At 39.0% G+C, this 13,631-nt stretch overlaps 1 protein-coding gene across 1 annotated transcript in view; it reads left to right on the plus strand.

The window, feature by feature from the left end:
* Positions 1–10,147, plus strand: part of pth1r (parathyroid hormone 1 receptor) — a 44,167-nt gene extending 34,020 nt beyond the window's left edge. The window contains exons 6-13 of the mRNA XM_022758123.1: positions 1,692–1,878; positions 5,747–5,900; positions 6,340–6,400; positions 7,587–7,653; positions 7,807–7,901; positions 8,654–8,795; positions 9,149–9,190; positions 9,282–10,147. Of these exons, the coding sequence (XP_022613844.1) occupies positions 1,692–1,878; positions 5,747–5,900; positions 6,340–6,400; positions 7,587–7,653; positions 7,807–7,901; positions 8,654–8,795; positions 9,149–9,190; positions 9,282–9,644 (1,111 nt within the window). The 3' untranslated portion in view covers positions 9,645–10,147. The remainder of the gene's footprint in view (positions 1–1,691; positions 1,879–5,746; positions 5,901–6,339; positions 6,401–7,586; positions 7,654–7,806; positions 7,902–8,653; positions 8,796–9,148; positions 9,191–9,281) is intronic.
* The last annotated feature ends 3,484 nt before the right edge of the window (positions 10,148–13,631 follow it).

Raw genomic sequence — 13,631 nt, forward strand, 5'->3', positions numbered from 1 at the left:
TGAACACACCGGTTTCTCACCACGCCATGTTATCAGTCTGAAACATACAGCGAGAGCAGAGAGCATATTAGTTTCATGATGACTTAATGGAGAAAAAAAGAAAAGAGGCTTTATCATGAAATCATGCAACTGTCCCTCCCTGCGTGATCATGCAATGTATTATATTTTGTGTCACGGCAACAACACAAAGCATGCAAACTGTATCAGACGCTACCTTTGACTTTTACTTTGACTTTTAACAGACTATGATATGTCCACATTTGAGGAGGAGTCTGCCTCCGGGCTTGCAGTAATGCATGCCTCATTGCCTGACATTTAGGTTCTTTGTTATTTTCATGCTGATTTCAAGTTTCGACAAAAAACAGCCAACGCTTTGATATTGATTTTGTAATTCCGCCAAGCTTAGATAGACTCCATTTCGCTTCTTTGCCTTTCGCAGAAACATGTAAAGTAGATAAATAAGTTCTTTGAAAATGTGAAGAATTGAGAGTACACACTCCGATATAAGGGTTTTTTTCTTCACAGCTGATTAATGCAGGGCAGATTTGTCATTATTTGCTCATTTTCGTTGAGCATAGGGAGTATCAGGAATCGATGTGAAGGCGCTGTTTACCAATGCTCCCACCAGCATGACTTACTGTACAGGCAGGCAGTCAGAAAGCTTTAGGAACGCTCCCAACTGGCACCAGGAAATCTACAGGTCAAATGAGTTTAATAAGTTATCCCAGGGGCCCATCTGACATTCTGGCTCTGTGCTTCGGAGCACTCCAGCCATGTCTCCCCTTCAACATGTCAGCTTTTAGACAGGAGAGCTCATAAATGTTTTCTGGGGAGAGAAAAGGGATATTTCACATTAGCAGTTGTGTTCGGTATTTTTCACCAGGGAAATGTACGCTACTCCCACTCCCTGCTCCTGAATCAATCATTTTCTGAGGGTAGCTAGTCAAATGTTCAGCTCGTTAATGAGGCTTTAATAGTTAACAACGGATACAGTGGGATAATTTCAGTATTTTTCACAATATTTCTAGTTCAAATTGTCTTTTTGAATGTATTAAAAAGCTGGTGAATATTCAGGAATATTACCATTGATTTTTTTTATTTGACTGTGTAATGATGTAACCTTTGCAGCTATTGATCTAGCAACTTGATTCCAATACGGGGGCATGACCACCACCAAAGGCCCACTCCACAGGAAACTCTCAGACAGGATGTTTTGGGAGAATTTCTTTGACAGATAAACTAAAGCGCTTGTCTGGAAAGGAAATTTGCATGCTTTTCTCAACACATGCTTGCAATTTTGTTTTTACAGCTCACTTTGAGCCCAGCATTTCAATATTTGTGCGTTTCAAGCCCCTAAATCTCAAGAATGTGTTATAGTCAGCGTGGAATTCAGCTGGCTCTAATTAGGATGAGTATTGTTTGTGTGTGTGTGTGTGTGTGTGTGTGTGTGTGTGTGTGTGTGTGTGTGTGTGTGTGTGTGTGTGGTTGTGCGTGTGTGTGTGGGGGGGGGAGTGTGTGTGGGTGTGCGTGTGAAAATACTTACAGACAATTAAATGAAGGTGTGTGTGTGTACACGTACACACACACACACACACGCACACACACACACACACACACACACAAACACAAACACACAATCTTCAGCAGATCTATCTTCTGACCTTGTGTCTCTTGTTTGCTTTGTCCCCCAGACGATTACACTGCACCAGGAACTACATCCACATGCACCTATTTGTGTCCTACATGCTTAGAGCCATCAGTATTTTTGTGAAAGATGTCGTGCTCTACTCTGGGTCGGCCCTAGAGAACATGGAAAGAGTCACAGTGGAAGACCTCAAGTCCATCACTGAGGCTCCACCAGCCAACAAAACACAGTTTGTAAGTAAACGCACTTTACACTTACAGTATAGATGGGGTCAACATAAAACACTGTGTCCTTGAAAAATACTTACTGAATTTCTTTTTTAAGATTATTTTTTCAGTGCTTATGCCATAACATGGAACAAGACATATGTAACATACAGTTATTTCTGTTTTTCTGCAGACAATAGAGAATAATAATAAGTATCATCAACGATTGCATGACATGCACAGATCATTTGATTTGTAGCGTAGTTTGGCGTTAAACATTTTGCTTCCAAAGAGGAAGTGGTATTTTGCAGAGTCTCACCTGCTTTTCCAGAGCCGGAGCAAATAAACTGTACTATTTGTCACCATGCCAAGCTTTTACTAGGCCAGTACTTGGCTTTCCCTTTCAGAGTCAAGTTTAAAAAATGGGTGAAGACTGGGTACTTTTCACGCATGCTTTAACATGCAAACAAACAATTTGTGCAATATATTTAGTGGACACTTTTATCCTGTGGCTCTCCAAACTGAGTAACATTAGATTAGAAGTGGTTTGTTAGAGTAGGTGACATACTGTACGGGAACACAATGGAGGAAGGTACTGTACATTGTTTATGCTGTTGCGTACGGTATACTGCAGTGTATGTATCAAACAACATCAGGCAGCCCAGTGAAAACCTTATCCTAAGGCTACTGTAGAAATATCAATACAAATTTGAAGTCTTTGTAAATGTAGATGAAAGTGACCATATATATTTATATACAACCAGGCCATTTCACAGATTATACTGTAGGCAGGGGGCGGCACAATGGTTAGCACCGTCGCCTCACAGCAAGAAGGTTTTGGGTTTGGGCCCTTTTTGTGTGTTGTTTGCGCCGAGTACGCCGGATTCCTTCCCCCCTGCACGTTAGTTCAATTACTCTAAATTGCCTGTACGTGTGAATGTGTGAGTGAACAACCCCACACAACGCCTCATTTGAGGGTCACGGGGTTAATTGACAACAGGTTAATTGGCGACTCTAAATCGCCCATAAGTGTGAATGTGAGCAGGAATAATTGTTTTGTCTCAGCCCTGTGATTTACTGGCGACCTGTTCAGGGTGTTTGGCGCTAAAATGAGGTTTTCTTTATTCACCTTCCATTTTCAAACCTAGCTTCATTTGATGACAGCACAGGGTTTGCAACAATAACTCAGCTTTGTAAATATATTTCAGTCCTGACTTACAGAAGTCCTGACTTACAGAAAGATAATGGATCTTTGTCTCCATTAAAGGGGTGAAAGCACAATTAAAAAGCTGCCCCATGGCAACCCCCCCCCTGCTGTAGCCCAGCAATGCTTGTTAGAATACACACTGATGAGAAAAGGTAGATATGAAAATTATAGACTGGTAATCAGCAGAGGAACAGACGGTGCTGAGTCTAATAATCGTGGCATGACAATAGAGCAGTGAGGAGTCTGACTTTAACTGGAGCCCAATCGATGGCTGACTAAATCATTATGGGCTCCTGAGACTTCCACACATCCTGTCAATAGAACAGCACATAATACTAACTGGATTATTATGAACCTCTGTTCAAACACAAACAAGCTATAATGAGATAAAATGTCACTGTCAATATTTTATATTAAAGGCACTGTTTAAGGAAACTCATTTTGAAGCAAGACATGTATTTATTTAAGTTTTTTTTTTTTTTTTTTTTTTTTTTTTTTTTCAGTTTAATTCAATCAATAACTTGTGTGATGTGTCTCCCGATTTTCACTGCACTCCAGTACAAGCCAGCGGGGCCCAGGGGAAATTCACATGGTCCAAAGAGCAATTTAAAACATATAACTTTTAACACAAAAGCTGCAGCTTGCTGCTGTGACACCTTCAGTTTTCATGTTACATCACCCCAGCCAATCAGCTGGAATGAATCGTCCATGTCAAACACCAATTTTCATTTATTTCCTTTTCTTGTGAAGTGCCAAACACGCTAAATGACAGCTGGAAACTCTCGTGAAGACTTGTTAACCATGTGTTACACTGTGATAACGCCCTTAATTTCAAAACTGGCTCTTATACATGAAAAAGTGTTTAACTAGTTTTGCATGTGTAAAAATGAAAGTGGTTTCAAACAATGAGCTCAGATGAAAGTTTGGTCCTCCATGAGTGTAGATAATGAATCAAGCCTCTGTGCCAGAGAGAAATAACAGGCTGTGAATAACATGGGCATAAGGGCCATTTTAAATGTGTTAATTTCAGGGTGAGTTTACTGTAGGCTGATGCTCACAGTTTAGGATTAGACTGCCAGGAGAGCCAAGAAGCATATTATCTATTCTGAGGGCACAAGTACATTATGTCCCTTCTCTATAAATCTTTGCTTCATGTGTGGTATATCTGCTCTAGATACACTTGAGTAGGAAATAAATAATATTGTAAGTTAACGTGAAGTGCTGTTTTTCTTCTCTTAAATGTCATAGCCTTTACATTTATTAGAAAACAAAGCATTTTAAAAGCAGCTCAGTATCTCTTGGATTTATGTTGATACTAGATGATTCTCCAATACACAGTACACAGCCCATCCAATACATCCACACCACCCTTCCTTGCCAATGAAAGAAGCACAGCTTGTTGTGTATGCAGTGTCGTGAAAGGTCAAGTTAGTGAGGTCAGGGCAACGCATGTATGTAAAGCATTCACCTTATGAAAGGTTAGTGCCCTGCTTCAGAACAGCGATAAATGTGGGCTTTCAACAGTGATTAACATTGATGAATGATCTTTCTCTTCTTTTCTTCTTTTACTTTTTGAGCCGGAACTACAGTGTGTAGTTGAACAATTGTTAACAAGTGTAAGAGTCTACAGCCACATGGTAAAATGCCCACAAGGAAAATGCTAACATGGTGATGTTTAGAGGGTAATATTTACCATTAGTTTAGCCTGTTAGCATGCTAACACACTAATTAGTACGACAAAGTACAGCTGAGGTTGATGGGAATGTCATTAGATTGCCGATGTTTTGTCATAAATGAAAAAATTCAAAAAGTAAAAAACATCTGACCTAATGATGGTGCTAGATGAAAAGTCAGAGGATCTACAAAGTCATTACATTTTTTCCTCTTGGGCTCTTTAGTATCTTTAACAAATTTGTTGTAAAAATATTTCTCTCAAAACCAGAAATGTAAAACTTCAAGCTGCCGGTGCTACGGATGCAATCAGATAACATTACTGACCTTGAGTCATATAAGGAATCCTTGGGTAGCACGTTTCAAAAAGAATTAAGACAAAAGATAAAAGAGACACAAGGCAAGACACATAAAGGATGAACACAAAATAAGATGAATGAAAACTGAATAAAACAAATAGATCGTAAAAGACACAAGCAAACAGAAAAGTGTTAAGCTTTGATTTAAAAGAACTGAGAGCTCAAAAACATCATTCTTTCTTGGTCTCAGTGAAGACTTTAGCAGCAGCATTCTGAACCTGAATTAATGGATTATACTGTATTTCAGGTTACATCAGGGTGTGTGTGTTCAGTAATCTGAATACATTCCCCACTTCCAGAAATGCGTTGTTCACTCGCAGCTGTTTAATGTTGTGTGTAACTGCAGTGTAGGTGTTATTGTGTTTTAAAGGGTGTGTTGTGTGTTGTTGGAGTCTTCGGGCTCCCTCCGGACTGTATACCCCGACAGCTGTGCTCCCTGCAGACAGAATCAGAATTAATCAACGTAATTACATTAAGTGGAAGATTATGAAAAAGCATCAGTCTTGTCTGTAGTTCGAGCTCAAATCTCACTGGCTTTACTGTGGCGCTACTGCAGCATTGTGAGAGACAGCATTTCAACAAGTATTCAGCAGGTGTGATGTTTTGTCAGTGTGGGGATTGATTGCATCTGTTCTCCTTGTGTGCTGTTTGTGTCTAGATTGGCTGCAAGGTGGTCGTGACCTTGTTCATGTACTTTCTGGCGACCAATTACTACTGGATCCTCGTAGAGGGTCTGTACCTTCATAGCCTCATCTTCATGACCTTCTTCTCAGACAGAAAGTATCTATGGGGATTTACTCTGATTGGTTGGGGTGAGTCCCGCTTCATTTACATTCCGCCTGCATGCACGTGATTACAATATGAATATTAGGCTTAGTGTGATGCGAATTAAATATTATGTAAGGTATTTAATTTTTGATGGTCTAATTAGTATGCAAAGAAGTTTGAAGAAAAATAAAATGGGAGGCACTGTCAAGTCTCTTGCTGATATTTTATTGATAAGCAAATGAAAACAGTGGAAAACTGTGTAAAGACACACACTCATGAATATGGGCTTTACAGTTCCTGCATTGTACACACTGTGCGTATAAGTTACATAAGCACAGCGCATACAATGTGGATGCTGTGCTCCCCAGGTTCTGCCTGCCTAGCAAATTATGGATTTATTTTGGAATCTTTTAAAGTACTTTCTTAAATTTTTTTTTTTTTTTTTAATTATTATAATATTTTATTTTCTCTTTTATTTCTCAGGAGTACCGGCTATGTTTGTGACAGTTTGGGCAACTGTGAGAGCCATGTTTGCAGACACCGAGTAAGTGATCTGCACAAATAATGAGACATTATTCTTGTTAAACGTTAATGCAGAAATACTAAGGTCACTGGTTTCTTAAGGCAAAGGGGGCACGTGCAAACAGAGTCAATGATGAAGTAAGTTTTGCAGCAGTGGTTTTATTTTGCTGAGTGTCTGTGGAAAGTTTCCTTCAACAAAAATAACTGTCCACGCAATGATGTATAAACCGGTCTAAATTCTGAAGGCTTAAATGGTGAAATTTAAATATATCAGTATTTTCCAACCAAACATACCTCAAGCTTCTGTAGTAAAGGTTGAGGACAGGGTTGAAAGCTGAGGAAAAAGAAGTGGAGTCACCTTCTACTTCTGAATGGCTGCCTCAGGCAATCTTACTGGACCCACAGCCCCTTCTGACTGGCACTATCTGCCGCCTCCACATTGGTACCGTACCACGGTCGAGCACTGAGGAATCTGGAGCTGAGAGCTTACAGCTAAGCTGGTATCCAGCAGCTGTCTAGTGGAACTAAACCACATATTTCTCTTCGTCGTCAGCAGAAGAGCAGCAGCAGAACAGCTTCATGGGCAAGAAAACAAACCAAGCATGCTAATAACCACAGCTCGGTCATTGGTAGTATGGAGTAAGAAGTAATGGCAGGCATTTGGTTAAAAATTCCAATCTATCGACTATGGGTGTCGTATTGGTTAAAATTGACCTAAATCAAGCACGATCTATGCTTTTTGTCAAAAGATTTATGAATCTTTCTTGCTGCTAAAAGCCACACATAGACAGGAATAAATACAGAGGAGATGACCTCAATGTCCTCGGTGGTAGCTTAAGGCACAGATTTTGTTATTTCAATTCATTGGCACAAAGTAAAAAAATCTTTCCAGAACTGCAAAAGCCTTGAACATGAAGGCCAAATTCTGGGGTAATGAATCAATTCATTAGGGATTAAGGCCGGAATCAAATCATGTAAACATTTATTTTGACAAATTGAATTCATGTCTGTATGGCTTCATATGATACTTGTGTCTAGCACTTTCAGATGAATCTAAATGGAGTCAGTGACCTGGCTGAATCTCTATCTGATGGCAGTGATCATTAGAGACACCAGAGTGGAACAGAGGGATCCTGGATCATCACATCTGCCACCTTGATCCTTACTTATCTCTCGCTGATCCCTGTGTTGTTGTTTATCTGCTGCAGGTGTTGGGACTTAAGTGCAGGCAATTTGAAATGGATATATCAAGTGCCTATCCTGGCGGCTGTAGTGGTGAGTACGCGCTCGCTGTTTGCACCTTTCCCCTGCTGTGCAGGAAATGACAGTGTTTCACTGCACCTGTGGCATAACAGCTGTTGGATAAGACACCTTATTATGTTTCCAGTGACACCCAATCATATATTTGTGTTTCTATTTTTTTTCCAGGTTAATTTTATGTTATTTCTGAACATCATCAGAGTCTTGGCAACTAAATTACGAGAAACAAACGCTGGAAGGTGTGACACAAGGCAACAGTACAGGTACTGAGGACTAGCATTGTGCAAAATTATTATTTTCAATTCAAAATTTTACTAGAGCAGCCGCTTATTTTGATTAATTCATCATATCAGATATTAATATCCTGCACCACTGCCAGCATGATGAAGCCATGAATGATGAGGCAGGATCGAAAATTGCAGCGAAGATTGCAGTGATACATAATAATGACCCTTCACTGTCATGAACCAAAGGCTGCAAGTAATGATTGTTATCATTACAGATTAATCAGCCTCTTATTATGTATTATGTAATCTATTTTATAATCTCAACGAGTAATAGAAAATAGTAAAAAATGCTGTTGTCAGTTGTAGGGTCTCAGGTGAAGGTCTTTAAATTGCTTGTTTCATGTGACTCACAGATTTTGAATTTATAAAGACTTTAAATGAAAAAAAAAAGGAGCAGATCCTCACATTCGAAAAGATGGAAACAGAGAATGTTTAGCATTTTTGCTCATAAATGACTTAAAGTTCACTTAAACTTAAACAACAGAAAATAATTGAAGTACTGGGACTAATTAATTAATCAACTAATTGTTTTAACACCAAACCAGAAATAATTTATTGCTTAAGTGAAGCCATAAAAAGTGAAGCAATAGTTAAACAAAATGAATGAATGAATAATTGAATTAACATGCACAAATTAGATGTTTTAGTTCTATAATGTGCTGAAGGTTCGGCAAACTGACCGTATAATATTTTGTTAAGATTACAAAAACGTTCCTCTGCTGTTACAGAAAACTGTTGAAGTCCACGCTGGTGCTGATGCCACTGTTTGGTGTCCACTACATCATATTCAACGCCATGCCGTACACAGAGGTGTCTGGAGTTCCCTGGCTGATCCAGATGCACTATGAGATGCTGTTTAACTCCTTCCAGGTGAAGCTGCTGTGGTAGAAATGTTACTGTCCGCTCTGCGGGCCATTAATATTAATATGTGCTTTCAAGATGAAAAAATCTGACTGACCTGATAAGGATTTTACATGTCCTCAAGGTCAACATGTCTTTATCACTGAAAACACTGTCAGCGACTCGTTAATAAAAGGAAGAGGGATCAATTATCTATTAGTTACTTTATGATGAGGTATTTGGTTGCAGTTGGATCTTAATTAAGATAAAGAGGAAGAGAAGGGTGGCTGATGATTTAAAATACCATAGGAAATATCAATGTATACGGCTTAAATGTCATATTATCTCCACACTAAAGATATCTCTTATCTTCTCTTTTCCAGGGATTCTTAGTTGCAATTATATACTGCTTTTGCAACGGAGAGGTAAGGACTCATAAAGTTTTGCATTTTACAGTAAAAACTCCTGCATAATATTTAAGCTCTTTCGTGGCTAAATAACTTCTTCTCTCCTAAGGTTCAAGCTGAGATCAAAAAGTCCTGGAGCAGGAGAACTCTGGCACTGGACTTCAAAAGAAAAGCTCGGAGTGGCAGTAACACTTACAGCTATGGACCTATGGTATCACACACCAGTGTTACCAACGTCACTGCCAGAGGACCGCTGGCCCTCCACCTCACCACGAGGCTGGGACCGGTGCCTGTGAACGGGCACAGGAACCTCCCCGGGTACGTGAAGAACGGCTCCGTCTCAGAGAACTCGATACCTTCGTCGGGACAGGAGCTCCACATCCCCGAGGAGGAGCATTCTGCTCACACGCGGCCCTGCGAGGACGAGAAACCCTCGCCCGTGGTCGAGGAGGAGAGGGAGACGGTCATGTGACCGCTGTGTATAGGGATGAAAACTGGAAAAAAAAAACAAAAAAAAAAAAACAAATCATAACACAGTCTCAGGATGGTCTGCCAGTTTTTTTTCTCCTGTGAATCGAGCCAGAACTTTGGCAACCAATGAGGCTCAAGGTAACAAAAAAAAAAAAAAAAAGAAAAAAAAGAAAAAAGGGTGTATCACTTTTGTGAGCTGGGCCACCTTTATTTGAGGGATGATGACCCTCATTGTTGTGGCAAACACTCTCAACTCTTTCAACAACCACCTGCCACAGTGAATGTGTAAAAGGCTGAAAACAGACTGCCGTTTCTTACTTCTTTCCCACTGCCATCGAGTTTTCTGTTTGCTTTTTTGGCAGATGTCTTGTTGCTCAGCTCTTGTGCATAAATCAAACTGAGGTTAGTTAGTTGCAGTAGTTGCCAGGAACAGCCTTAATCACCTATGTAAAGCCAGGTGGATTTTGAGTGCACTTAGTGGCACATGTGTGGGCAATTTCATCAGCAAGGTTTCACATTAAGTCAGTGTGAGTAGACGACGTGTGGGCTCGGCTTCCAAAAAAATTATTAATGCTACTATTTTGAGGGATCTGTTCATGTTTTCTGGCACGGTTTCTCATTTGTTCTGCATTGACTTAAATCCACTTCAGTGTAAAAGGGAAGGTACTCAGGTAATTGAAGTCCTCTGTTGTTGCACACCTATTTTTATACGTTTAAAGTGGTGTTTTAGCATGGTCAGCATTTCTCTCCAGAGGATGTTGGTAGGTTATATAAGGCTGTGTTAAAATATTCTTGTTTTCAAAAAAACATTGTACAGTCTCTGCTGTTTAGAAAGACCCGGTATTCATCTCTCTGATTGCAACAGATTTCGAAGAGTTCAAATGAATGTTTCATATTCAAATTCTCTAACAAAACACACACACAAGATACACACACACACACACACACACACACACACACAAAACGATGCCAAAGTAAGAATATCTCTTTGAGGACTGTCTCTTTCTTTGGGTTGAGTGTCAGCTGAGGTAAAGAGGTCCTTAATAGAAATCTGACAGAAATAGTATCAAGTGTTCTCGCTAAGTTTTCAAAGGAAGAGACCCCCCATTTAAAAAAACACAGGGCGCAGGAAACGGTCATATATTTCAGTGGAATGTTAATTAAATGAGGAATCCAAGAAAATCTCAAATTCCCCTGGAAATTCCAAGAGCGACATTTGTGGTGGATATGAAGGAAAACCCAGAGATGAAAAACACACAGAAATTTTCACAGATGGTCCAGTGTTATGCTGCTTTTTGATGTATATATACAAGTCACAATGTTTACAAAGATCAGAAATACATTCTAATTGTGAGCTAATAGTGTTCATGTGTATGGATATGTTATAAAGCTATGTTTCAGTGTATATAATTTTTTTTTTTCATGTGTTTGTTTACGGAATGTTTGCAATATTTGATTATGTACATTGTCCAAATCAAAACTGGTGAATACATTTACAGGTGACAGAGGGCATTCAGACTAGCATTTAATGAAGCATTAGACAAGGTATTTCGAACTCTGTAACTTGTAACTTACTGCACTTAACCTGCACGGTTTGCAGGTTAGGTCACATAATCTATTATACCAAAGAGAAAAGGCATGATATGCTGCCAGGGAAAAAGGTTGTTTTGCAGTATTTTCATCCACCATCTTGTTTACAGTGACCAAAAAGTCTTAAAGTCACCCGCTCTCCAAAAAAAAAAAAAAAAAGACAAAAAAAAAAAAGTATTTGCTACTGGTAGTTAGTATAGGAAAATGTCAAGATAAAAGTGTTGAAATACAGCTCCCACATAGATTGAAGTTTTTAAAATAAATATTCAGTTTCATGTAAACAGCAGTGAGGCAAATGAGAAAACCATCCACAACGCTCAGTAGCTCAGTAACAATGGACTGAGACCATTAATATTAAAGGCAGTTTTGTTGCTCTTAAATCCTCCACTTGGATTTTTGACTTAACTTGGTCTCAAGAGCAGAATTAGTCACTATTTGGTTTGGACGAACGTGTGTGATGGATTTGTGATTTAGCTCGGATTCAGCTAAATGGAGTTTTACCTCACACATAAATTCCAACTAATATGTGACCAAAGCTAATATTTGCTCTTGAGCACAGTGTTATCCCATGTTTTTTTTTTTGTTTGTTTTTTTTATGTTTAGTTTTTTTTCACATCTGGTGACCACCGTTCGATGGCAACAACTCTTGTCCCTCTTGCTGTCGTCTGCCTTTAGTGACTTCACGCAGACTGAGTTATGCTTCCCACCTTCCTGATTCCCAGGTTTGCTCCACCAGTTGCTCAGTCCATTATCGTGTGTGCTTTGACTCAGTTTTGAAAGGTTAGAGCCCGGTCTGCTCTGTTACAAGTCCACCCAGCAGATTTATACTGCACGTAAAAGAGTAGAAAACACTAAATTCAGACAACTTTATAAATTGTCTTTGCTGTTTTCCCATTAAGCAGATGTTTTAAAGGTCAGTCTGGTAATGTTCTTCTTATTGACAGCAAATCCCATGAAAAGACCAAAAATCAACATTTACCTGACTTATAAGTATTGTCGGACACACTAATGAGCCACACCTTTTTATTGGGTGACATGTTTCTTTATTACAAAATACATGGGTAGTGTAGTTTTTTATTTTTCTGAGCCAATCCCACAAGTACCATCCTGTGTGCGTAAATACTCACTAGCTAACCAAATGTGTGTTAATCCGCTGCTAAAAAAAGTCCCCAACAAATACACTATTTACTCCTGTCTGAGTAAAGTTTGCCTAAAGCTACAGGGCCCAGGTGTTTGGGGAAATTACACAGCCTTTCTTTTTTTAAAATTAAACAAAATATTTGAGACACACAATTTTAAACATTTATTTTTTAGTGGAAACAAATAGGTTTTTGGATGAGAGACAACAGCATGGTAGGAAAGTACTGAGAGACGGACTAACGCATTGATATTTTTGGTCTTTTTATGGCTTTTTTTTTGGCAATAAGGAAAATATAAAATCATTTTAGAAATATCCACAAAACTCATTTGAGCCAGACAACTTCCTGTTTTTGACAGCTGGTCAGACGCCTGTGATTTTGAGTCATTAGCTGTAGAATTCTGAGAAGCGTGTTTGGGCCTTTAAGGAACTCAAATTGGATCCAACTGGGACATTTCCATGGGGACCGGTCATGATTGCGACTCGAGTGGATTCGCTACAACAGTAATTAGAGGTGGCTTCAGGCCACAATGACGGAAAAAAGGAAAAGACTAAGGTTGAGGGGAAGCTCTTGTCACTTGATAATAAAGTGATATCCTGTCGGTACAGTTGTAACATGTACAACATTTAAGACTGCAGCTGACTGAGGTGGTTGTTCTTCAAATCCAATCAGACTTTCCACTAACTGCCGCTGGGCAAGTAAAGATGTTGCCGTCGTGTAACGCAGTTTCTCATTAAAAGGGCAGGGGTGGTATCAGAGCATTCAAATCTTTTATTAAAATAACACTTGGAAAATTATATATGAGCACTTTAATACCCTATAATACAGTATTTTGTTCTGATTGTATCATGTAAAATGATTGTGTTTTGGAATCAAGTGTACAATAAGGCCAATAACCATAGAGCTAATGTTGTATTTCATTGTTTTCGAATACCTCTCATGGAAGTATAAAATGTGTTTCATTGTCTTTTATTTATCTCGTGCCGAAATGTACTCAGTGGAGTCGACATTGGTCTTCATGCTTTACATACAGTATGTGGGCAGTGTTTTTTTTGTTTTGTTTGTTTGTTTGTTTGTTTTGTTTTTTTTTAAGACACATCTCACCTTCTCATCACTCCATGGTGATGTAGGCATGTTGTAGATATCAGTGTAAACTTGGACTCAAATAGGAAGATGTTATCTGGTTTCTAATGTTCATCAGTGAATTGTGAATAAGTCAATAAATCTATAATTTTACTGTACTCATACTTTTTTTTGCA

This window comes from Seriola dumerili, unplaced genomic scaffold (genome assembly GCF_002260705.1).
Source record: "Seriola dumerili isolate Sdu_G_001 unplaced genomic scaffold, Sdu_1.0 BDQW01000291.1, whole genome shotgun sequence".
Classification (NCBI taxonomy): domain Eukaryota; kingdom Metazoa; phylum Chordata; class Actinopteri; order Carangiformes; family Carangidae; genus Seriola; species Seriola dumerili.